At 45.1% G+C, this 25,646-nt stretch overlaps 1 protein-coding gene across 1 annotated transcript in view; it reads right to left on the bottom strand.

Annotated features, from left to right (window-relative positions):
* The window catches only part of ankfn1a (ankyrin repeat and fibronectin type III domain containing 1a), an 87,936-nt gene that overhangs the window by 47,072 nt on the left and 15,218 nt on the right, over positions 1-25,646 (bottom strand). Inside the window, exons 3-6 of the mRNA XM_080209164.1 lie at positions 18,698-18,892; positions 17,637-17,750; positions 13,456-13,553; positions 1,963-2,053 (exon numbers count right to left, since the gene is read on the bottom strand). Of these exons, the coding sequence (XP_080065290.1) occupies positions 1,963-2,053; positions 13,456-13,553; positions 17,637-17,750; positions 18,698-18,892 (498 nt within the window). The remainder of the gene's footprint in view (positions 1-1,962; positions 2,054-13,455; positions 13,554-17,636; positions 17,751-18,697; positions 18,893-25,646) is intronic.

A 25,646-nucleotide genomic window follows, 5' to 3' on the forward strand; every position in this document is an offset into this window, starting at 1 on the left:
ATAGGGCCAATCAAGGACAGTAGTGGGAAGTTGTGTGTGGAGCCTGAAGAGGATAGGAGAGGCACTAAATGAATATCTTTCATCAGTATTCACACAGGAAAAAGTCAATGTAGTCGAGGAGAATACTGTGATACAGGCTTTTGGACTAGATGGGATTGAGGTACATAAGGAGGAGGTGTTAGCAATTCTTGAAAGTATGAAAATAGATAAGTCCCCTGGGCCGGATGGGATTTACCCTAGGATTCTCTGGGAGGCTAGGGAGGAGATTGCAGAGCCTTTGGCTTTGATCTTTACGTCATCATTGGCTACAGGTATAGTTCTGGAAGACTGGAGGATGGCAAACGTTCTCCCCTTGTTCAAGAAGGGGAGTAGAGACCATCCTGGGAATTATAGACCGGTGAGCCTTACTTCTGTTGTGGGCAAAGTTTTGGAAAGGATTCCAAGAGATAGGATTTATAATCATCTAGAGAGAAACAATTTGATTAGGGATAGTCAACACGGTTTTGTGAAGGGTAGGTCGTGCCTCACAAACCTTATTGAGTTCTTGAGAAGGTGACCAAAGAGGTGGATAAGGGTAAGGCAGTTGATGTGGTGTATATGGATTTTAGCAAAGCGTTTGATAAGGTTCCCCATGGTAGGCTACTGCAGAAAATGCAGATGCATGGGATTGAGGGTGATTTAGCAGTTTGGATCAGGAATTGGCTAGCTGATAGAAGACAGAGGGTGGTGATTGATAGGAAATATTCAACCTGGAGTTCAGTTACTAGTGGTGTACCTCAAGGATCTGTTTTGGGGCCACTGCTGTTTGTCATTTTTATAAATGACCTGGATGAGGGTGTAGAAGGATGGGTTAGTAAATTTGCGGATGACACTAAAGTTGGAGGAGTTGTAGACAGTGAAGAGGATGTTACAGTTTGCAGAGGGACATAGATAAGCTGCAGAGCTGGGCCGAGAGGTGGCAGATGGAGTTTAATGCGGAAAAGTGTAAGGTGATTCCCTTTGGAAGGAGTAACAGGATTACAGAGTATTGGGTGTGTATGAGCAGGGAGATCTCAGTGTACATGTGCATAGCTCCCTGAAAGTTGGTACCCAGGTTGGTAAGGTTGTTAAGAAGGCGTACGGCGTGTTAGCTTTTATTGGGAGAGGGACTGAATTTCGGAGCCGTGAGGTCATGTTACAACTGTACAAAACTCTGGTGCAGCAGCACTTGGACTATTGCATATAGTTCTGGTCGCCGCATTATAGGAAAGATGTGGAAGCATTGGAAAGGGTGCAGAGGAGGTTTACCAGGATGTTGCCTGGTATGGTGGGAAGGTCTGAGGAGGAAAGGCTGAAAGACTTGAGGTTGTTTTCGTTAGAGAGAAGATTAAGAGGTGACCTAATTGAGGCATACAAGATGATCAGAGGATTGGATAGGGTGGACAGTGAGAGCTTTTACCTCAGATGGTGATGGCTAAGACGAGGGGACATAGCTTTAAATTGAGGGGTAGTAAATATAGGACGGATGTCAAAGGTAGGTTCTTTACTCAGAGGGTAGTAAGGGCGTGGAATGCCCTGCCTGCAGCAGTTGTGGACTCGCCAACTTTAAGGGCATTCAAAAGGACATTGGATAGGTATATGGATAACATTGGAATAGTTTAGGTTAGAAGGTCATTAGATTGGTTCCACTGGTCGGTGCAACATCGAGGGCCGACGGGCCTGTACTACGCTGTAATGTTCTATGTTCTATGACTGAGATCATTACATCCCACATCCAATCCACAATACACATCACCAGGCCATTACTTCACTGAGCATGGGGAGGATGGGGGGGTAATTGTATTATTATTCATTAGAACAGATAGTCAGCAGCGCACTGATGTGAAGCAGCTTCTCAGTTTCCGACGGAAATATTTTAATCGAATGTAATTTTTCAGAAAATCCAAACAGAGTTTGCTCTTTATATGGTGAAGTTTCACTTACTGGATGGGATAGCGAATGCTGGGCAGGAAATCTGCGAGGGACCCCAGCCCTTCATATTGGCTGCTGACACCCGCACATAGTAAGGTCGACCCTGGTGTGAGATGAAAAGGATTTGGTTAGAACTTTACAGCCGTGTACCCTCTCCTTTATCACTGATTCCATCGAACCAACTAACCTCCTTCCAAAATGCCTTTCCAGCCCCCCACATTCATGATCCACCTGTAACACCAGACTGTGTTGTTGTGGCAGTTTCAGAAGTTATAAGTAATTCTAATGATTATATTAAGATGAGTTATAGTAAGTTATGAATTTTATTAAGTTATGTTATATTAGGATAAGACCATAAGACTACAAGACATATGAGCATAGATAGCCATTCAACTCATCCAGTCTGTTCTGCCATTCAATGAGATCATGACTGAGCTGATATGATAACCTTCAACTCCAATTTCCTGCCTTCTTTCCCAGTCCTGTTTTACTGCTAATCTTTGTCACATTGTATGTTTTTTCTTTCAATTTAATTTCCGTAGTTAACCATAATTGATTTATCTCCTTTCTAGAATTCTTCCTCCTCACTGGGATATATCTTTCTTGTGAGTCATGAGCTATTTCCATAAACAATTACCATTGCTGATCAAGTGTCTTTTCTGCTAATCTCCTTTCCCAGACTACTCCTGCCAACTCTGTCCTCATCCCTTTATAATTACCCATATTTAAGTTTAACAGTTATTTCTGACCCAAGTTTCTCACTCTTAAACTGCTAAATTCTATCATGTTATGATCACTGTTTCCTAGGGGATCTTTAACTCTTAGATTGTTCATTAAGCCTGCATTACCAGATCCAAACTAACCTGATCCCTGGTTTCATCCACTGCATATTATGATGGAAACTGTTCCAAATACACTATGAATTTTTCCTCATGCCAACATGATTTTCTAAATCCAGATGATGATTGAAGTCACCCATGATTAACATACTGCCTTTCGTATATGTCCTCATTATCTCCTGAGTTATTGTCTGTCATACAGCATAGCTACTGTTAGGTAGACTATTCCCAGCAGGGTCTTCTTCCCGTTGTCATTTCTTCCCTTCACCCATATGGATTCCACATCTACTGATCCAAGATCATTTCTTGCTATCGTACTTATTTCATCTCGTACTAACAAAGATGTCCCACCGCCCTTTTCTTTGTGCCTGTCCTTACGATAAGTTACATACTCTTGAAGATTTAGTTCCCAGCTTTGATCTCCATGTAACCAGCTCTCTGTAATGGCTATTAAATCATACCCATTAACCTGGATGGAATAGCGAATGCTGGGCAAACAATCTGTGAGGTAGGCAATGGTCTAGTAGTACTATCATCAGACTATTGATCCAGAAACTCAGATAATGTTCTGGGGACCCAGGTTAGAAAACCGCCATGGCGGATGGTAGAATTTAAATTCAATAAAAAAATCTGGAATTAAGAATCTACTGATGACCATGAAACCATTATCAATAGCTGGAAAAACCCATCTGGTTCACTAATGTCCTTCAGGGAAGGAAATCAACCATCCTTAACTGATCTGGCCTGTATATGATTCCAGAGCCACAGAAATGTAGTTGACTCTCAATTACCCTCAAGCAACCAAAGATGGGTAATAAATGCTGGCCAGTCAGCGACACCCACGTTTAGGTAGAGCAGTTGATGTTGTACACATGGATTTTAGTAAGGTGTTTGATAAGGTTCCCCACGGTAGGCTCATGAAGAAAGTAAGGAGGTGTGGGATAGAGGGAAATTTGGCCGATTGGATAAGTAACTGGCTGTCTCATAGAAGACAGAGGATGGTGGTGGAGGGAAAGTTTTCAGACTGGAGGCCAGTTACCAGCGGGGTCAGTGCTGGGTCCTCTGCTGTTTGTGATTTTTATCAATGAGGGGACTGAAGGGTGGGTTAATAAATTTGCTGATGTCACCAAGATTGGTGGAGTAGTGGATGAGGTGGAGGGCTCTTGTACGCTGCAAAGATACATTGATAGGATGCAGAGCTGGGCTGAAAAGTGGCAGATGGAGTTTAACCCTGATAAGTGCAAGGTGATTCATTTTGGTAGGACAAACTTCAATGCGGATTACAGGGTAAACGGCAGGGTTCTGAGTAATGTGGAGGAACAGAGAGATCTTGGGTTTCACATTCACAGATTCTGAAGGTTGCCACTCAAATGGATAGAGCCGTGAAGAAGGCTTACAGTGTGTTAGTGTTTATTAACAGGGGGTTTGAGTTTAAGAGTCATGGGGTTATGCTGCAACTGTACCGGACGTTGGTGAGACCACATTTGGAATATTGTGTTCAGTTCTGGTCACCTCACTATAAGAAGGATGTGGAAGCATTGGAGAGAGTGCAGAGGAGATTTACCAGGATGCTGCCTGGTTTGGAGGGTAGGTCTTATGGGGAAAGGTTGAGGGAGCTGGGGCTTTTCTCTTTAGAGCGGAGGAGGATGAGAGGTAACTTAATAGAGGTTTATAAGATGATGAGAGGGATTGATAGAGTGGGCATTCAGAGACTATTTCCTCGGGTGGATGCAGCTGTTACTAGGGGGCATAACTATAAGGTTCATGGTGGGAGATTTAGGAGGGATGTCTGAGGTAAATTCTTTACTCAGAGAGCGGTTGGGGTGTGGAATGCCTTGCCTGCTGTGATAGTGGAGTCGGACACTTTCGGAACTTTCAAGCGGTTATTGGATCGGCACATGGAGCATTCCAGAATGATAGGGAGTGGGATAGCTTGATCTTGGGCTTGGACATAACTCAGCACAACATCGAGGGCTGAAAGGCCTGTACGGTACTGTAATGTTCTATGTTCTATATTCTATGTCCCATGAATGAACAAAAAACCCTCAATTTGTGCCATTTATTCATTTATTTTGTGCTGAATACTATGTGCATTAAGTAAAGATCTATTAATTTTGCCTTGTTGCCATTCTTTTCGCCTTTGACCCTTGTACTCGTTAGAGTTTAGAAGAATGAGGGGAGATCTCATTGAGACGTATAAGATGATGAATGGGATGGATAGGATAGAGGTGGAAAGACTCTTCCCGCTCAAAAAAGACAGTAGGACTAGGGGGCACAGCCTCAAGATAAAGGGGGGGCGGTTCAGAACGGAGTTGAGGAGGAACTTCTTCACTCAAAGGGTGGTGAATCTCTGGAATTCTCTGCCCGTTGAAGTGGTGGAGGCTGCCTCGCTAAATATTTTTAAGAAGCGGGTTGATGGGTTTTTGATAAGAGAGGGGATTAAGGGTTATGGGGAGAGGGCGGGAAAGTGGAACTGAGCCACGACAGATCAGCCATGATCTTATTGAATGGCGGGGCAGGCTCGAAGGGCCAGATGGCCTACTCCTGCTCCTATTTCTTATTTCTTATTTCTTATTTTCTAATGTCCCTATCCCTTTCTGTCACACTCTGGGTATCATTACCTGAATATCTGCCTTGCAATGCTGCCATATCTGTTTTCTTTGTAAGACTACATAATATCTTTTCAGAACAATCCCCACCTCTATTTAGTTTCAAGCCCTTTCTACTTCCCTAGTAATGCAGTTTAGAAACATAGAAACATAGAAGATAGGAGAAGGAGGAGGCCATTTGGCCCTTCAAGCCTGCTCTGCCATTCATCCTGCTTTTTACCCACAACCTCTGATCCCATTTGACCAAGTGCTATATCCAGCTGCCTCTTCAATACATTCAATGTTTTGGAATCAACTAGTTTCTGTGGTCATGAATTCTACAGGCTCACCACTCCTTGGTACATCCCTAAGCTAATCCCAATTGCCCGCATTTGGCCCATATCCCTCTAATACCCATCGTACCCATGTAACTATCTGAATGCTTTTTAAAAGTCAAAATTATACCTGCCTCTATTACTACCTTTGGCAGCTTGTTGCAGACACCACCCTCTGTGTGAAAAAATTGCTCCTCTGGACACTTCTGTATCTCTCCCCTCTCACTTTAAACCTATACCCTCTAGTTTTAGACTCCCCTACCTTTGGGAAAAGATATTGACTATCTAGCTGATCTGTGCCCCTCATTATTTTATAGACCTCTATAAGATCACCCCTCAGCCTCCTATGCTCCAGGGAAAAAAGTCCCAGTCTATCCAGCCTCTCCTTATAACTCAATCCATCAAGTCCCTGTAGCATCCTAGTAAATCTTTTCTGCACTCTTTCTAGTTTAAAAATATCCTTTCTATAATAGGATGACCAAAATTGCACACAGCATTCCAAGTATGACCTTACTAACGTCTTGTACAACTTCAACAAGACATTCCAACTCCTGTGTTTAATTTCTGACCCACGAAACCAAGCATGCTGAATGCCTTCTTCAACACTCTGTCCACCTGTGACTCCATTTTCAAGAAGCTATGAACCTGTACCCCTAGATCTCTTTGTTCTGTAATTCTCCCCAGTGCCCTACCATTAACTGAGTAAGTCCTGCCCTGGTTCAATCTATCAAAATGCAACACCTCACATTTGTTTAAGTTAAACTCCATCTGTCATTCGTCAGCCCACTGGCCCAATTGATCAAGATCCTGTTGCAATCGGAGATAACTTTCTTCACTGTCCACTATACCATCAATCTTAGTGTCATTTACAAACTTACTAACCATGCTTCATCCATATTCTCATCTGAGAAATGTCTCCTCACCTCCATCCTAAATGGTCTATCCTGAATCCTCAGATTATGACCCCTGGTTCTGGACTCCCCCACCATCAGGAACATCCTCCCTGCATTTACCCTGTCCAGTCCTGTTAGAATTTTATAAATCTCTATGAGATTCCTCCCCTCATTTGTCTGAACTCCAGCGGAAACAATCCTAACCCAGTCAATCTCTCCTCATACATCAGTCCCGCCATCCCTGGAATCAGCCTGGTAAACCTTCACTCCACTCCCTCGAGAGCAAGAACATCCTTCCTCAGAAAAGGAGACCGAAACTGCCCACAATACTCTAGGTGTGGCCTCACTGTTCCGTGGGAGCACTGAAGAGAGGCTGCGATTTGCAAGTGGAGAGCTTGTGGGTGAATACAGTGACTTTTTCTTTCTTTTAAAAACTAACTTTGTTTTAGTGAGTTTAGTGGGTTTTTTTTTGCTTGCTTTAAGTTTGACCCCGGAACTAGTTGCTAGGGCACTCGGGTCAAGTTTTTTTTTCACCTACTATAAATTAGACCAGAGGGGATTCCCGATACTCTACATAGGTAGAGTATCCCAGCCCTCCCCCCTCCTCTAACCTAAAAAAGAGAGAGAGAGAGAGAGGGGCTCTGTCTGAGAGCAGGTAAGTCTGTTTTTGTTTTTGTGTGTGCTGTAAGGGCTTTGGCTCACAAGGCCAAAGAGATAAGGTAAGTTATAAGTTTTTTTTTGTAAGTTTTTTTTTACTTTTTCCTCTGGGTTGCTATAAGGGGCAAGTATGGGTGTGAGACCTGTATGTTGTTGCCAATGCAACATGTGGGAGGTCTTGGAAGCACCTGGTCTACCAGACATCCACACCTGTGCTCGGTGTGTGGAGCTGCAGACCCTACGGAACCAGGTTAAGGAGCTGCAAATGCAGCTCGAGGACCTTCGGCTCATTCGGGAGAGTGAGGAGGTTATAGATAGGAGCTATCAGCAAGTAGTCACATCAGGGCAACGGGAAGAGGGCACTTGGGTAACTATTAGGAAGGGGAAACCTCGGGTGATGGAGAGCACACCGGTGGATGTCCCCCTTCAAAATAAGTACTCTGGCCTGAGTACTACTAGGGGGGACAGCTCATCTGAGGGAGGAAGCGGTGGCCAGCTCTCTGGAGCTGAGCCAGTAAGTCAAAAAATCAAAAAAGAGAGCAGAAAGGTAGTGTTAATAGGGGACTCCACAGTGAGGGGGGCGGACAGGCGTTTTTGTGGACGTAGACGTGAGTCGCAGATGGTGGTTTGCCTCCCTGGAGCTGGGATTCGGGATGTCTCTGGGCAGGTCCCAGACATCCTGAAAGGGGAGGGTGAGGAACCAGAGGTTGTAGTACATATAGGTACTACTGACGTAGGCAAGAAGAGGGAGGCACTCGTGAAAAGGGACTATAGGGAACTGGGTAGGCAGCTGAGGAAGAGAAAAGCGAAGGTAGTAATCTCAGGATTGCTGCCTGTGCCACGGGAGAATGAGGGAAGAAATGAAATGAAGTGGAGGCTGAATGCGTAGCTGAGGGACTGGTGTAGAGGGCAGGGATTTCAGTTCCTAGATCATTGGGACCTCTTTAGGGGTAGGTGGGACCTGTACAGTAAGGACGGGTGGCACTTAAATCCCAGGGGGACTAATATCTTGGCGGCAAGACTGGCTAAGGCTACCGGGGGGACTTTAAACTAGAAAGGATGGGGAGAGGGAATTGTGATGGGGAAACTGGGACGGAGGAGGTTAGCTCCCAGGTAGGGGAGGACCGCAGGCAGCTTAGGGCGTGGATTGCTGCTTGGGATTGTGATGTGGTGACCATTACGGAGACTTGGATGTCTCAGGGACAGGACTGGGTACTTCAGGTGCCAGGCTTCAGATGCTTCAGGAAGGACAGGGAGGGAGGCAAAAGAGGTGGTGGAGTGGCACTGTTGATCAGGGACAGTGTCATGGCTGCAGAGAAGGAGGATGCCGTGGAGGGACTACCTACAGAGTCTCTGTGGGTGGAAGTTACGAACAGCAAAGAGTCGAAAACTTTGCTGGGTGTATTCTATAGGCCACCCAATAGTGACAGGGAAGTTGAAGTGCAGATAGGGAAACAGATTCTGGAGAAATGTATTAATAACAGAGTTGTCGTGATGGGAGACTTCAATTTCCCAAACATTGACTGGAATATCCCTAGGGTAAGGGGTTTGGATGGGGAGGAGTTTGTTAGTTGTGTTCAGGAAGGTTTCCTAACACAGTATGTGGATGAGCCTACGAGGGGAGAGGCTGTACTTGACCTGGTGCTGGCGAATGAACCAGGGCAGGTGATGGATCTCTCGGTAGGAGAGCATCTTGGGAATGGTGACCATAATTCTATCTCCTTCACAATTGCATTGGAACGAGATAGGATCAGGCAGGCTAGGAAGGTGTTTGTCTGGAGTAAGGGGGAAATACGAAGAAGTCAGGAAGTTACTTGGACAAATAAACTGGAAGGAGGCGTTCTTAGGGAAAAGTACCGAAGGAAGGTGGCGGATATTCAAGGAATGTTTGTCGGGAGCTATGCATGACAACGTTCCGATGAGACAAGGGGGTTTTGGTAGGTCGCGGGAACCGTGGTGCACGAAGGCTGTGTTGAACCTAGTCAGGAGGAAAGGGAAGGTGTACAAAAGGTTCAGGGAACTAGGAGAGGTTAAGGATCTTGAGGAGTATAAGGACTGTAGAAAGGAGCTTAAAAGGGAAATTAGGAGAGCCAGAAGGGGTCATGAGAAGACCTTGGTGGGTAAGATTAAGGAGAATCCCAAGGCCTTCTATAAATATGTGAAAGGTAAAAGGATGAGAAGAGAAGGGATAGGACCTATAAAAGGTGAAGGGGGAAAGGTCTGTGTGGAACCAGAAGAAATGGCAGAGGTGCTTAATGAGTACTCTGCCTCAGTATTCACGGTGGAAGCTGATCTGGGAGATTTTGCTACGGATTTGCAGCAGATGGAAAAGATTGAGTTTGTGGATATTAAGGTGGAGGATGTGTTAGAACTTTTGAATTCTATCAAGATAGATAAGTCGCCGGGACCAGATGGGATGTACCCCAGGATACTGTGGGAGGCGAGGGAAGTGATTGCAGAGCCCCTGGCGATGATCTTTGTGTCGTCAATGGAGACGGGAGAGGTTCCGGAAGATTGGAGGATTGCGGATGTAGTCCCTATTTTCAAGAAAGGGAACAGAGATAGCCCGGGAAATTACCGACCGGTGAGTCTGACCTCAGTGGTTGGTAAGCTGATGGAGAGGCTTCTGAGGGATAAGATTTACGAGCATTTGGAGAGGTTTGACATGATCAGGAATAGTCAGCATGGATTTGTCAAGGGCAGGTCGTGCCTTACGAGCCTAGTTGAGTTCTTCGATAATGTGACTGAACACATTGACGAAGGAAGTGCCGTGGACGTGGTGTACATGGACTTCAGCAAGGCATTTGATAAGGTCCCCCATGCAAGACTTCTTGAGAAGGTGAGAGGGCATGGGATCCAAGGGCCTTTGACCTTGTGGATCCAGAACTGGCTTGCCTGCAGAAGGCAGAGAGTGGTTGTGGATGGGTCTTTTTCTGAATGGAGGTCAGTCACCAGTGGAGTGCCCCAAGGATCTGTTCTAGGACCCTTGCTGTTTGTCATTTTCATAAATGACCTGGATGAGGAAGTGGAGGGATGGGTAAGTAAGTTCGCTGATGACACGAAGGTCGGTGGTGTTGTGGATGGTCTGGAAGGATGTCAAAAGTTGCAGCAGGACATAAATAGGATGCAGGACTGGGCGGAGAAGTGGCAGATGGACTTCAACGCGGATAAATGCGTAGTCATCCATTTTGGCAGAACCAACGGGATGAACGAGTACACTATCAAGGGCAGGAGTCTTAGTAGTGTTAAAGAGCAGAAGGATCTTGGGGTCCGGGTCCATAGGACTCTTAAATCGGCCTCGCAGGTGGAAGAGGTGGTCAAGAAGGCGTATGGTGTACTGGCCTTCATTAATCGAGGGATTGAGTTTAGGAGTCGGGAGGTAATGCTGCAACTTTATAAGACCCTTGTCAGGCCTCATTTGGAGTACTGTGCGCAGTTCTGGTCGCCTCACTATAGGAAAGATGTAGAAGCTATTGAAAGGGTACAGAGGAGATTTACAAGGATGTTGCCTGGACTGGGAGGCATGCCTTATGAAGTTAGGTTGAGGGAGCTGGGTCTCTTTTCCCTGGAGAGACGAAGGTTGAGAGGCGACCTGATAGAAGTTTATAAAATGTTGAGAGGAATAGATAGGGTGGATTCTCAGAGGCTATTTCCCCGGGTTGTAATGGCCGCTACGAGAGGACACAGATTTAAGGTGTGGGGAGGAAAGTACAGAAGTGATGTTAGGGGTAAGTTTTTCACTCAGATGGTGGTGAGTGAATGGAATCGGCTGCCGTCAGTGGTGGTGGAGGCGAACTCGCTGGGGTCTTTTAAAAGACTTCTGGATGAGTATATGGGGTTTTATGGGATTGGGGGTTATAGATAGGTCTATAGATTGATAGGTGTTGATGTGATCGGCGCAACTCGTGGGCCGAAGGGCCTGTTTGTGCTGTAGTGTTCTATGTTCTATGTTCACCAAGACCCTGTATAATTGCAACAACACATCCCTGCTCCTGTACTCGAAACCTCTCACAATGAAAGCCAACATACCATTTGCCTTCTTTACCGCCTGCTGCACCTGCATACTTACCTTCAGTGACTGGTGCACAAGGACACCCAGGTCCCTCTGCACACTCCCCTCTCCCAGAACATTGTTTGCAAGAACACTGGTCCCAGCATGGTTCAGATTTAGGTTGTCCCAATGATACAGCCCCTACATTTCCCAGTACTCATGCCAGTGTCTCACAAACCAAAACCCACTTCTCCCACACCAATCCTTGAGCCATGTATTCATCTCTCTAATTTTATGTACCCAATGCCAATTTGCATGTGACTCAAGTGAAAAACTAGAAGTTATTCTCTGGTTTTCAGGTCAATCTCTGGAGATGTTGAACTCCTACCAGAGGAGGTTCTGTTAATCAATTTAGGGCCCATCTCCTCAAGCCCTCTGTGCAGAATCTCTTTCCCCCTTATTCCTATGTCACTGGTACCTATACAGACTACAACAATGGGATCCTCCCCCTCTCACTCCAAATTAATTTTGAACCCAGAGCAGATGTTCTGAACCTGGACACTGGGCAGGCAACACAGCTGTCTGGACTCTGGCTGTTTGCTGCAGAGAACAATGTCAATTCCCCTCACTATCCGAATGGCTTCCTGTAGTGCATTGCCATGGTCAGTCAGTTCATCCATACTCTCATCCAACAAGCTGAAAGGACCTCATACCTCTTGGATAATTTCAGAGGCTGACAATCCTGCCCTCTGGCTCCCCTTACCTACCTGAGCTGCAGTCACACCCTCCTGTCCCTGACCACTTTCCAAATCAGAAGACCCTATTCCTAAAGGGTGTGACCGCCTCCTGAAACTAAGCATCACAGTGTCTGCAGCTCAGCCTCCAGCTCAGTGACTGGGAGCTGAAGTTCCACAAGCCGCAGACACTTACTGCAGAGGTGATTGCCCTGGGTCAAAATGTTATCCAGGAACTCCCATATGCTGCAGCCATTTACACATCACCTGTCCTGCCATCCTTCATGAGTTTTAAATAGTTACTTAAATAAATGATTTACTTATTTTGGGTGTTTTGTATATATTTTATTAAATAGGGAGAGGCGATGGCCTAATGGTATTATCGCTAGACTATTAATCCAGAACCTCAGCTAATGTTCTGGGGACCCGGGTTCAAATCCCAGCACAGCAGATGGTGGAATTTGAATTCAATAAAAAATATTTGGAATTAAGAATCTACTGATGACCATGAAGCCATTGTCGATTGTTGGAAAAACCTATCTGGTTCCCTAATGTCCTTTAGGGAAGGAAATCTGCCATCCTCTGGTCTATGTGTGACTCCAGAGCCACAGCAATGTGGCTGACTCTCAAATGCCCTTGGGCAACTAGGGATGGACAGTAAATGCTGGCCAACCAGTGACACCCATGTCCCACAAATTAATTGAAAGAATTGTTAAATAACTACCAAGTTGTGCACTGTCTTAAACCCCAGAGAAAGAGGACTTGTCCACTTACCAGATTCTCATCAAACAGCTAACTCCTTTCCCTGTTGTAGAGTAACAACCAATCCATTCTCTGAGCTTGCACTCAAACCCTTGAACACTCCGGTTTCTTCTCCACGTTAACTATTTTGGACTATCACTTTACTATATTTGGCCCTAACCTTCCCTTATTCCCGACATGGGGTTATGTTACAAGGGGTTATATTACAAAGAGTTATATTACGAGGATTTGCATTATGAGTTATATTATGAGGATTTACATTACGAGGAGTTATATTACGAGGGGTTATATTATGAGCAGTTATATTATGAGAGGTTATATTACAAGGATTTACATTACGAGGAGTTATATTACAAGGAGTTATATTACGAGGGGTTATGTTATGAGCGGTTATATTATGCGGAGCTATATTATGGGGAGTTATGTTATGGGGATTATATTACAAGGGGTTATATTATGTGGAGTTATCTTACGAGAGGTTATATTATGAGGGGTTATATTACGAAGATTTACATTACGAAGAGTTATGTTACAAGGGGCTGTATTACAAGGAGTTATATTGTGAGGGGTTATATTATGAGCGGTTATATTATGCAGAGTTATATTATGAGTTATATTACAAATGATTACATTATGAGGTGTTATATTACGAGGAATTATATCACGAGGAGTTACATTACGAGGAGTTATATGACTGTATAGTTACCGTGATGAGACCTGAGATTGTATATGTCAGGGAGTTGAGATCCTCCAGTTTGATCTCCCGACATTCTGCTGAGAAATCCATCAAACTGCTCCATTCAACTAGGAAAGATTCGGAAAAGACAAGTCATTCTTTTAATATATTTTTAAAAATATTTGATGATGGTATCAGTTGCTGTGTCAGTATATCTGTTCCATAACCAAACCCTTCCAAGGCATTCCCATTCTGATCTTTTTTTGGAATATATTAATAACCTGGGCTTGATTGTTCAGGGAATCATTTCAAATGTTACAGGCAATAGAAGATTTGAAAATGCCAAGAGGAGTGAGGAGAATTGTAATGGTCTTCAACAAGAAATAACTTGTAATGTGGGCAGACACACGGTGGCTGATGTCTAAATGCTGAGATGTGTTTTGGAAGTTATTGACCTAAATGGAACAATTGTGGAGGAGGTTCAGGGGCAGAGAGGCAGGGGCATACGTACAGAAATTTGTGCCAGTAGCAGAACAAGCGAAGAAGCCCATTTATAAAGTACATCACATCCTGGGCTTTATCAATAGTAAGAAGTCTTACAACACCTGATTAAAGTCCTACAGATTTATTTGGTAGCAAATGCCACTAACTTTTGGAGCGCTGCTCCTTCATCAGGTGAGTGGGAGTTCTGTTCACAAACAGGGCATATAAAGATACAAACTCAATTTACAGAAAAATGATTGGAATGTGAGTCTTTGCAGCTAATCAAGTCTTAAAGTTATAGACAATGTGAGTGGAGAGAGCTTTAAGCACAGGTTAAAGAGATGTGTATTGTCTCCAGCCCAGGACAATTAGTGAGATTTTGCAAGTCCAGGCAAGTCATGGGGGTTACAGATAGTGTGACATGAACCCAAGATCCCGGTTGAGGCCGTCTCCTTGTGTGCGGAACTTGGCTATCAGTCTCTGCTCAGCGACTCTGCACTGCCGTGTGTTGTGAAAGCCACCTTGGAGAACGCTTACCCGAAGATCAGAGGCTGAATGCCCGTGACCGCTGAAGTCCCAACAGGAAGAGAACAGTCTTGCCTGGTGATTGTCGAGTGATTGTCATTCATCTGCTGCCGAAGCGTCCGCATGGCCTCCCCAGTGTACCATGTCTCGGGACATCCTTTCCTGCAGCGTATCAGGTGGACAACATTGGCTAAGTTACAAGAGTACGTACCGTGTACCTGGTGGATGGTGTTTGCATGTGAAATGATGGCATCCGTGTCAATGATCCGGAACATCTTGCAGAGGTTGCTGTAGCAGGGTTGTGTGGTGTTGTGGTTACTGTTCTCCTGAAAGCTGGGTAGTTTGCTGCGGACAATGGTTTGTTTGAGTTTGTGCAGTTGTTTGAAGGCGAGAAGTGGGGGTGTGAGGATGGCCTTGGTGAGATGTTTGTCTTCATCAATGACACGTTGAAGGCTCCAGAGAAGATGTCGTAGCTTCTCTGCTCTGGGGAAGTACTGGACGATGAAGGGTAGTCTGTCCACTCTGTCCTGTGTAAAGGTGAAGACCACAATGTCTTCACCTTCAAATACCAGTTCTTCATCCAGACACACAGAACAGCCATGGGGACCAAATTCGCACCTCAATATGCCAACATCTTCATGCACAGGTTCAAACAAGACTTCTTCATCCACAGGACCTTCAACCGATGCTATACACTAGATACATCGATGACATTTTCTTCCTTTGGCCTCATGGTGAACAATCACTGAAACAACTATATGATGACATCAACAAGTTCCATCCCACCATCAGACTCACCATGGACTATTCTCCGGAATTGGTTACATTCTTGGACACACGCATCTCCATTAAGGATGTCACCTCAGCACCTCAGATACCTGTACCGCAAGCCCACAGATAACCTGACGATGTTCCACTTCTCCAGCTTCCACCCTAAACATGGTAAAGAAGCCACCCCCTACGGAAAAGCCCTCTGTATACACAGGACCTGCTCAGATCAGGACGATCGCAACAGATACCTCCAGACGCTGAAAGATGCCCTCATAAGAACAGGATATGGTGCTCGACTCATCGATCGACAGTTCCGACGCGCCACAGCGAAAAACCGCACTGACCTCCTCAGAAGACAAACATGGGACACGGTGGACAGAGTACCCTTCGTCATCCAGTACTTCCCCGGAGCGGAGAAGCTACGACATCTTCTCCGGAGTCTTCAACATATCATTGACGAAGACGAACATCTCGCCATGGCCATCCCCACACCCCCACTTCTTGCCTTCAGACAACTGCACAACCTCAAACATTGTCTGCAGCAAACTACCCAGCCTTCAGGGGAACGGTAACCACGACACCACACAACCCTTCCACAGCAACCTCTGCAAGACATGCTGGATCATCGACACGGATACAATCATCTCACATGAGAATACCAGGTACATGGTACATACTCTTGAAACACAGCCAATGTTGTCTACCTGATAAGCTGCAGGAAAGGATGTCCCGAGGCATGGTACACTGGGGAGACCATGCAGAAGCTATGACAACGGATGAATGAAAACCGCTCGACAATCACCAGGCAAGACTGATCTCTTCCTGTCGGGGAACATTTCAGCGGTCGAGGGCATTCAGCCTCTGATCTTTGGGTAAATATTCTCCAAGGCGACCTTCATGATACACAACAGCGCAGAGTCACTAAGCAAAGACTGATAGCCAAGTTCTGCACACATGAGGACAGCCTCAACCTGGATCTTGGGTTCATGTCACACTATCTGTAACCCCCATGACTTGCCTGGGCTTGCAAAATCTCACTAACTGTCCTGGGTGGAGACAATATGCATCTCTTTAACTTATGCTTAATACTATCTCCACTCACATTGTCTGTATGTTTAAGACTTGATAAGCTGTAAAGACTCACATTTCAATCATTATCCTGTAAATTGAGTTTGTGTCTTTATATGCCCTGTTTGTGAACAGATCTTCCACTTACCTGACAAAGGAGCAGCGCTTGAAAGCTAGTGGCTTTTGCCACCAAATAAACCTGCTGGACTTTAACCTGGTGTTGTGAGACTTCTTACTGTGTTTACTCCAGTCCAACACCAGCATCTCCACATCTTTATCAGTAGTGGCACAGAACATAAAAGCAAAGGAGGTTTTGCTGAATTTTTGTAAAACAAACATCAGCTGGTAAAATGAGCTTTGTTGGTGACAGTAAATGTGTTAGTCAGATCTTGGCTGAAGTAATGGTGATCGTGCTGTGAGGTTCTGACACAGCAGACTGAGTGAAGCTATACTGAATGGTCAGTTAGCAGAGGACACAGACTGAAGGTGATGTCTGGACAAAGAACCAGAGCGGGATATGAGAAGAATTTTTTTTTCACTCGGCGAGTTGTTGTGATCTGGAAGCAGATTCAATCAGGACTTTCAGAATGGAAGTGGGTAAACAGTTGGAAAGGAGAGAGCTGCAGGGTTCTGAGGAACAGCAGGGTATTGGGATTAATTGGGTAGTACTGACAAAGAGCCGACACGGGAATAGTAACTCTCTCTCTTTCACTGATCACTTCAGCTCATTTCCCCTCAGCTGGAACCTCTTGCATAGGCAATGAGACAGACATTTGAACATCAGAACATTAATTTGATTCTGTCTCAATCTTCAGATTTAATTTCAAATTCATCTGGTCCCAATAATTTCAAATGGTCATCGTTGTTTGGACAGGCAGGTACATTATCTGAGAGACACCGACTCTGAGAGCACCATCATCTCAGGGACTTCTACACAACCATACACCCTCCTGACTTCATCACAAATGGTCAGAAATGGTGATAACATTTGCCAGTATCTCCAATCACAATTCTTCCTCAGTACAGGATGACTCTCTTTCTGCTGCGTCCAGTCAGACACAAGCAGGAAAAAATCTCTTCGATGGTTTTCCTCAAGTTGGCTGTGGTGCCTCCGGGAGATGAATCTGGAATTTATGAAGATATCAGAGTAATCCTGCTCCATACCCCACTGTGAACTCCCACAACAGTGAAATTGTCAAAAAGGAACTAAAACCAATCCAGGTAATCAGTGCCTCACCATCTCACCTGACAGATAATGAACTGCAGCTTGGTGTGGGAATACTCGAGGATGACAACATTAGACCAGTTACTCGAGAAGGAAGAAAGCACCTCCCTGAGAGGAGGATGAGAAAAGAGAAAGCTACCTTTGTATCTGGTGACCAGGCCAGAGCTCACACTCAGCGGCTCTTGAAAGGTGACAGTCAGTGAAGTACTGCTTGTTACAGCGAGAGAGACATTAGTGGGAGACGATGGGATCACTGCAATCAAACAGAACCATGAATTACAACCCACTCCCAGATACACAGAAACCTTCCTAAACCCCTCCATTAGATTCCATTGTGTAACTCAGTCCCGGGTATCTGTAATTCTATATATATAAACCACACCGAACCCCTCGATTAGATTCCAGTCTGTAACTCACTCCCGGGTATCTGTAATTCTATATATATAAACCACACCGAACCCCTCGATTAGATTCCAGTCTGTAACTCACTCCCGGGTATCTGTTATTCTATATATAAACCACACCGAACCCCTCGATTAGATTCCAGTCTGTAACTCACTCCCGGGTATCTGTAATTCTATATATATAAACCACACCAAACCCCTCGATTAGATTCCTGTCTGTAACTCACTCCCGGGTATCTGTTATTCTATATATAAACCACCCCGAACCCCTTAATTAGATTCCAGTCTGTAACTCACTCCTGGGTATCTGTTATTCTATATATAAACCACACCAAACCCCTCAATTAGATTCCAGTCTGTAACTCACTCGTGGGTATCTGTTATTCTATTTATAAACCACCCCGAACCCCTCGATTAGATTCCAGTCTGTAACTCACTCCCGGGTATCTGTTATTCTATATATAAACCACCCCGAACCCCTCGATTAGATTCCAGTCTGTAACTCACTCCCGGGTATCTGTTATTCTATATATAAGCCACCCCGAACCCCTCAATTAGATTCCAGTCTGTAACTCACTCCCGGGTATCTGTTATTCTATATATAAACCACCCCGAACCCCTCGATTAGATTCCAGTCTGTAACTCACTCCCGGGTATCTGTTAATCTATATATAAACCACATCGAACCACTCAATTATATTGTGACCTGAAGTTGTGTGGGTTTTATTCTTTCTGTGTTTGGGTGTTGTCTGGTAATAGTTTCCAATTTCAATCTGGTTAGTGTGCAGTCTCTTACTTGCATGTTCAAACTCTGTTTTCATCTGTTTGTACAGCCTGTATCTCCACTCCCAGGCTCTCCTTTGTTTCTCCTTCTCTGTGCTGTTGTGGTCAAGTCTCTCACTCAGTCCCTCAGAGGACAGATCATTCATGTGCTCCTGTGCCTCCTGTATGAGGTGGTTCAGCTGCTGAGCTCTGTTCTCCACATCAACAACTGGCAACGGAAAAAATACTGTGACATTAACCATAAGCAGAACTCAATTTCACCCATCATTCTCCCACTCTGAGCCCAGACTTTCTGTAGAAACATAAAAGCATAGAAAAACTACAGCACAATACAGGCCCTTTGGCCCACAAAGTTGTGCCGAACATGTCCCTACCTTAGAGATTACTAGGCTTATCTATAATCCTCTATCTTACTAAGTTCCAAGTATTTATCTAAAAGTCTTTTAAAAGACCCTATCGAATCCGCCTCCTCCACCACTGACGGCAGTAATTCCACGCACCCACCACTCTCTGAGTGAAAAACTTACCCCTGACATCTCCTCTGTACCTGCTCCCCAGCACCCTAAACCTGTGTCCTCTTGTGGCAGCCATTTCAGCCCTGGGAAAAAGCCTCTGAGAATCCACTCGATCAATACCTCTCAACATCTTATACACCTCTATCAGGTCACCTCTCATCCTTCGTCTCTCCAAGGAGAAAACACCGAGCTCCCTCGACTTATCCTCATAAGGTATGCCACCCAATCCAGTCAACATCCTTGTAAATCTCCTCTGCACCCTTTCAATAGCTTCCATATCTTCCTGTAATGAGGCGACCAGAGCACAGTACTCCAAGTGGGGTCTGACCAGGGTCCTATATAGCTGCAACATTATCTGTCGACTCCTAAATTCAATTCCTCGATTGATGAAGGTCAGTACACCATACGCCTTCTTAACCACAGCCTCCACCTGCGCAACTGCTTTCAGCATCCTATAAACTAGGACCCCAAGATCCTTCTGATCTTCCACACTGCCAAGAATCCTACCATTAGTATTATATTCTGCCATCCTATTTGATCTGACAAAATGAACCGCTTCACATTTATCTGGGTTGAACTCCATCTGCCACTTCTCCGCCCAGTCTTGCATCTTATCTATGACACGCTGCAACTTCTGACATCCCTCCACACTATCCACAACACCTCCAACCTTTGTGTCATCAGCAAACTTACCAACCCATCCCTCCACTTCCTCATCCAGGTCATTTATAAAAATCACAAAGAGTAAGGGTCCCAGAACAGATCCCTGGGGCACTCCACTGGTGACCAACCTCCATGCAGAATATGACCCACCTATAACCACTCTTTGCCTTCCGCGGGCAAGCCAGTTCTAGATCCACAAAGCAATGTCCTCTTGGATCCCATGCCCCCTCACTTTCTCAATAAGCCTTGCATGGGGCACCTTATCAAATGCCTTGCTGAAGTCCATATAGGCTACATCTACTGCACTTCCTTCATCAACATGTTTAGTCACATCCTCAAACAATTCAATCAGGCTCATAATGCATGATCTGCCTTTGACAAAGCCGTGCTGATTATTCTTGAACATACTATATCTCTCCAAATGTTCATAACTCCTGCCTCTCAGGATCTTCTTCATCAACTTACCAACCACTGAGGTTAGACTCACTGGTCTATAATTTTCTGGACTATCTCTACTCCCTTTCTTGAATAAAGGAACCACATCCGCAATCTTCCAATCCTCTGGAACCTCTCCCATCTCCATTGATGATGCAAGGATCACCACCAGAGGCTCTGCAATCTCCTCCCTCGCCTCCACAGTAACCTGGGGTACATCCCATCCAGTCCCGGCGACTTATCTAACTTGATGCTTTTCAAAATCTCCAACACATCCTCTTTCTTAATGTCAACATGCTCAAGCTTTTCAGTCCGCTGCGAGCCTGCAGTACAACCACCCAGATCCTTTTCCACTGTGAATACTGAAGTAAAGTTTCATTAAGTACCTTTCCTATTTCTTCCAGTTCCATACAAACTTTCCCACCGTCACACTTGATAGGTCCTATTCTTTCACGTCTTAGCCTCTTGTTCTTCACATACTTGTAGAATACCTTGTGGTTTTCCTTAATCTTGCCTGCCAAGGCCTTCTCATGACCATTCTGGCTCTCCTAATTTCCTTCTTAAGATCCTTCCTATTAGCCGTATATTCTTCTAGAGCTCTAACATTACCTAGTTCTCTGAACCTTTTGTAAGCTTTTTTTTCTTCTTGACTAGATTTATTACAGCCTTTGTATACCACTGTTCTTCACATTTCTTCAGGGGGTGTGGGTGTCACTGACTAGGTTAGTTTCTTGTATACATCCCCAATTGCCCTTGAGAAGGTGGTGGTAAGTTGACTTCATGAATCACTGCAGTCCATGTGGTGTAGGTACACCCACAGTGCCGTTAGAACATAGAACATTACAGCGCAGTACAGGCCCTTCGGCTCTCGATGTTGCGCCGACCAGTGGAACTAATCTAATGACCTTCTAACCTAACCTATTCCAATATTATCCATATGTCTATCCAATGAACATTTGAACGCCCTTAATGTTGGCGAGTCCACAACTGCTGCAGGCAGGGCATTCCACGCCCTTACTACCCTCTGAGTAAAGAACCTACCTCTGACATCCGTCCTATATTTATCACCCCTCAATTTAAAGCTATGTCCCCTCGTGTTAGCCATCATCATCCAAGGAAAAAGGCTCTCACTGTCCATCCTATCTAACCCTCTGATCATTTGTATGCCTCAATTAGGTCACCAATTAGATAGTTAGGGAGGGAGGTCCAGGATTGTGATCCAGTGACAGTGAAGGAATGGTGATATACTTCCAAGTCAGAATGGTGGGTAACTTGGGAAGTGCTGCCGAAGAAGCTTTGGTGTGTTGATATAATGCATCTTGTAGATCTGTGGCCAGATGGGCCACCTAAAATGGGACGATTGGGCAAGAACTAAAATGACAGGCTACTGCCTAAAAGACAGAGATAAACAGGCTGCAACTCAGATAAGCGAATACACAGGATATGGGCCACCTCCAGGACAAAAGGGTTCTCCTGGTCAAACTGGGTTGTTTACCAGACATAGATGGCGCCGTAACCCCTTATTTGGGGGGGAACTGTGTGTCCTCCGTGCCCGCAGCATCTACAGACATGGCTGTTGGGGGCATTCCCAGAGATTGGTGCGGCAGCACCTGATTGGACTTAATCGATCAGGGTGATCAAGTCCTGATCGATTGATTGGCAATGGCCAAAAGGGGCGCGAAACCCAATGGGGTATGAAGGGTGCTGTGCAACCCACAATCTCTCTCTCTCTCTGATCCCATGAACAAGCTACAACAACAGTGACCATCGCCAGCAATGACCAGCATGAGGAGAGCTATCACACCCGAGAAAGAAGGAAGACCAGAGCCAGAATGCCAGACCAGACCAAAGGACCAGACTACGCAGAGGACAACCGAGACCAGCGCACAGATAAAGGCCAATATCTGCTTGGGTACTTGCCAGTCACACAAAGTTAAGTTAAGGTCTCGTATTGGACTTGAAAGCTAGTATTTTCTGTAACGATAACTTAATGTTGGTTGGGTGGGTGATTATTGATTGTGTGTTTTAAATAAATATTGGTTGTACAAACAGGAAATCTACGCGCAGTTCTTTGTCCATCGTATAAGGGTTAAAAACAGACTGTGTCAGGCACAACAATTGGCAACTCCACCAGGACATCGACAAGAAATAACTTTGTTGCTCCAATATTGAATCCCACAGAATCTTTATTGAACGATTATTTAAAACTCCAAACCAATGGATGTAAACTCCTTATTGAACAAATAACTGCTTTCGGGAAATTGTTTATTGTGCATGCAGTATTACTAACAAGGAGGATAGGGTAAACTCCATAGATTTACATTAGAATTCAGAGGGATTAGGACTGGAAGATAGCCCATATGGGAAACAAAAATCAGGGAATTTATGAAGAAGGGTGGCCCCTATAGGCAGAATCATGTGCCAATATTGAGACAGGACCGGGATGCCTAGGGCAGAAGTACTGGGACGATTTGAGGAAAGTTCAGAGAAAATGGGCAGACAAATGTGAGAAAGCGAATAGCATTGTGAGCTGCTTAGGTCAGCTGCTAGGAACAGAAAAGGAATTAAACACAGTTTATAAGGCTCTGGAAGAATTGAAGCAGGCACAGGAGGGAAAGGAGGAGGAGATTAAGAAATTACAGGAACAGCAGCAGGAGAGGATAGAACAATAAGAGATGAAAAGTATAGAGAGGTAGATGAATTAAAGAGAAACAACCAGGCAAATTTATTACATCTGGACAATTTTCAAACCCAGTATGAGACAGCCTACCAAGACACCCATCATGCTGTCTTGGCCAAAGGCGAAGCCGAGCGGGCAGTAGCACAATTAGAAGCTCAGTGCACTGATCTGCAGGCAGCAATAAAAGCGCTACATCAAGCTAGTAAAGAACAGAGACAGGCAACCGCTGACCACTCCAAATACCAATGAGAAATTTCATGGCTGGAATCCCTATTATCAGTTCAAAATGGATTTATGTGTATCTTTGGGACAGTTGAGGAAGAGGAGATAGAGGATGCAGATTGGGGAGAGTTAAAGGAGAATGCTAGACTTTACATTATGCGAACCAAGGATTGGAATCCACCACCATCTTTCCCAGGGGAAATCATACCCACCGCAGCCCAGATTCACCTCCAGTACCAATGCACCCGGTTGGGTAGGAGAGTCTCAGGGCCCAGTTGTTACATACAAAACCCCACTTACAGTGGCACAATTGGCCAAAATCACAAATAAAATCACAATCTTTGAGCCATCGGACGATCCACACAGTTTCTTTGAGGATGTTAGACAGCAGAAGATAATGTATGGGCTAGAGGAAAGGGAAGAGGTGAAGCTGATAGTCATTGTGCTTAAGGAAGTCTGTACGGTCTACCCTGCCAGCCCCTCAAAATGTAGGGGAAGGAACATTAAACAAAGTTAAGAAAGCGATTTTGACCATAGTAGGGTTTAATAAAGGGGATCCTGTAGATGGGTTAAATAAATGTAGACGGAGGAAAGGGGAACATCTGACTGCCTTTGCTGGTCATTTATGGATCCACTACACGGGAGTGTACGGGGAATTAGATCGAGCTAGATTAACTGAGGCTGATTCATCCAAATGGGCTGGGACATTAGTCTTGCAAACCCCAGAGGAAGGCAAGAAAGCCTGTGCTAATTTTGACCCTGCAGAAACCACACTCAATAAAGCATGGGTCCTCCGATGGTTAGCTCGAGTCTGGGAACAGGGAGTTCAGGGATCCCCAATGTTACAGTCAGAAAGGGAGACGAGAATGCTTCTGATGAGGGCTAGCCAGGGTCCAGTATGGAGAAACGAGGGTAGAGGGGATCAACAACACCAGAGAGATACAGGTCCACCTTACACAGCAGCCCTGGAGAGAGATAAAGGAATATGTTTCAATCGCAGGTAGCCAGGGCACTTCGCCTGAGATTGTAGGAAGCCCCCACCACCATACACATGGTCCCTGAGACTATCCCCAGGACCACTGGCTCCACCAGTTAGGGCAGCTCCTAGGTACAAGAGAGAGCACTGCCTACCACCAATAGAAGGTCCCGGTCACCCCATGCATACGTAAGCACAAGCCCATCACTATGTCCAACTGTTCCCGTCTGTGGAACCCTAGATTGATGGTGCCCAGCCTCCCCAACATGGGTCCGTAGCTCCAGGTGGGATAGTGTAGGGAGACCCCTAGTTAACGGCGAGGTAAGAGGCCACCTCGTAGAATTCCTTTGGGATACCGGAGGCTTCCAAACTACCCTAAAAGTATCAAAATTAAAAACAGACATTCCTTGGTCAATTACGGGCACAATTACACTCAATAGATACACAGGACACATGCAGTCTGCCTCGGTAACATGGTGTCTGACCATCTGGTAGTGTTAGTTGACCTTCCCCCAAACGCTGAACACATCCTGGGGTCCAATTATGTGAATAAATATAATCTTTCATTCGATCCAGCTAATCGATGCATTTGGCAGATGGCTACGATTAGCAGAGCACCATCAATCATTCCATTCAGGATATATGCTAAAAGGGTTAGCACAATAGGGGAATTCTGGTTTGATCCCTTAACGGTTAGCGGTGATCCAGCCACCAGGGAGGTGCTTCAAAGAAACAGTGGGGTGTTTGCGTGACATAAACATGATTGTGGCCAGATACCTGGGGAGGTGTTAATTGAAGGGCCAGATGCGAAACCACAGAGACAATACAGTTTCCCCAGACAGGCAGAGAGGGAGGTGGCCAAAGTAATTGATAGTCTATTATAGCAGGGGGTGTTGAGATGAGTGGCAACCACAAATAATGCGCCGATATGGCTCGTGAAGAAGGTAGACGGATCATGGAGTTAACAGTCGATTATCAGGAATTAAATAACGTTACCCTACTCATTGCCCCCACAGTAGCCTCAAGCCCCTTCACTATGATTAGACAGGGAACCCAGGCAAAGTTTTTCATGGTACGAGATATTAGTAACAGCTTCTGGTCCATCCCTTTAAATCAGTCCTGCCAGTACAAGTTTGCCTTTACCTTCCAAGGACAACAATACACTTGGACTTGCCTCCAACAGGGTTTCCATAATTCCCTGTCCATCTTCCACAGGTGACTGGCTACCATTTTCCTGGTCCAATGTAGATGATTTATTGTTACAGACTAACAACAAAGAGGAATATAAAACACTGCTGGCTGAATTACTCGCACTGCTCCACTCATTAGGCTGCAAAATCAACCCGAAAAAGACCCAAATTTTGCAAATTTTGCTGTATACTTTGATACAGCGATTACCCATGGGAAGAGAAAGATTGAACAGAAACAGATAGTCTCCATCGTGCACCTCCCACTGCCGCGGGATGTGAGT

The sequence above is a fragment of the Carcharhinus amblyrhynchos genome, chromosome 21 (genome assembly GCF_965287045.1).
Source record: "Carcharhinus amblyrhynchos chromosome 21, sCarAmb.v2.hapA, whole genome shotgun sequence".
NCBI classification, from domain to species: Eukaryota; Metazoa; Chordata; class Chondrichthyes; order Carcharhiniformes; family Carcharhinidae; genus Carcharhinus; species Carcharhinus amblyrhynchos.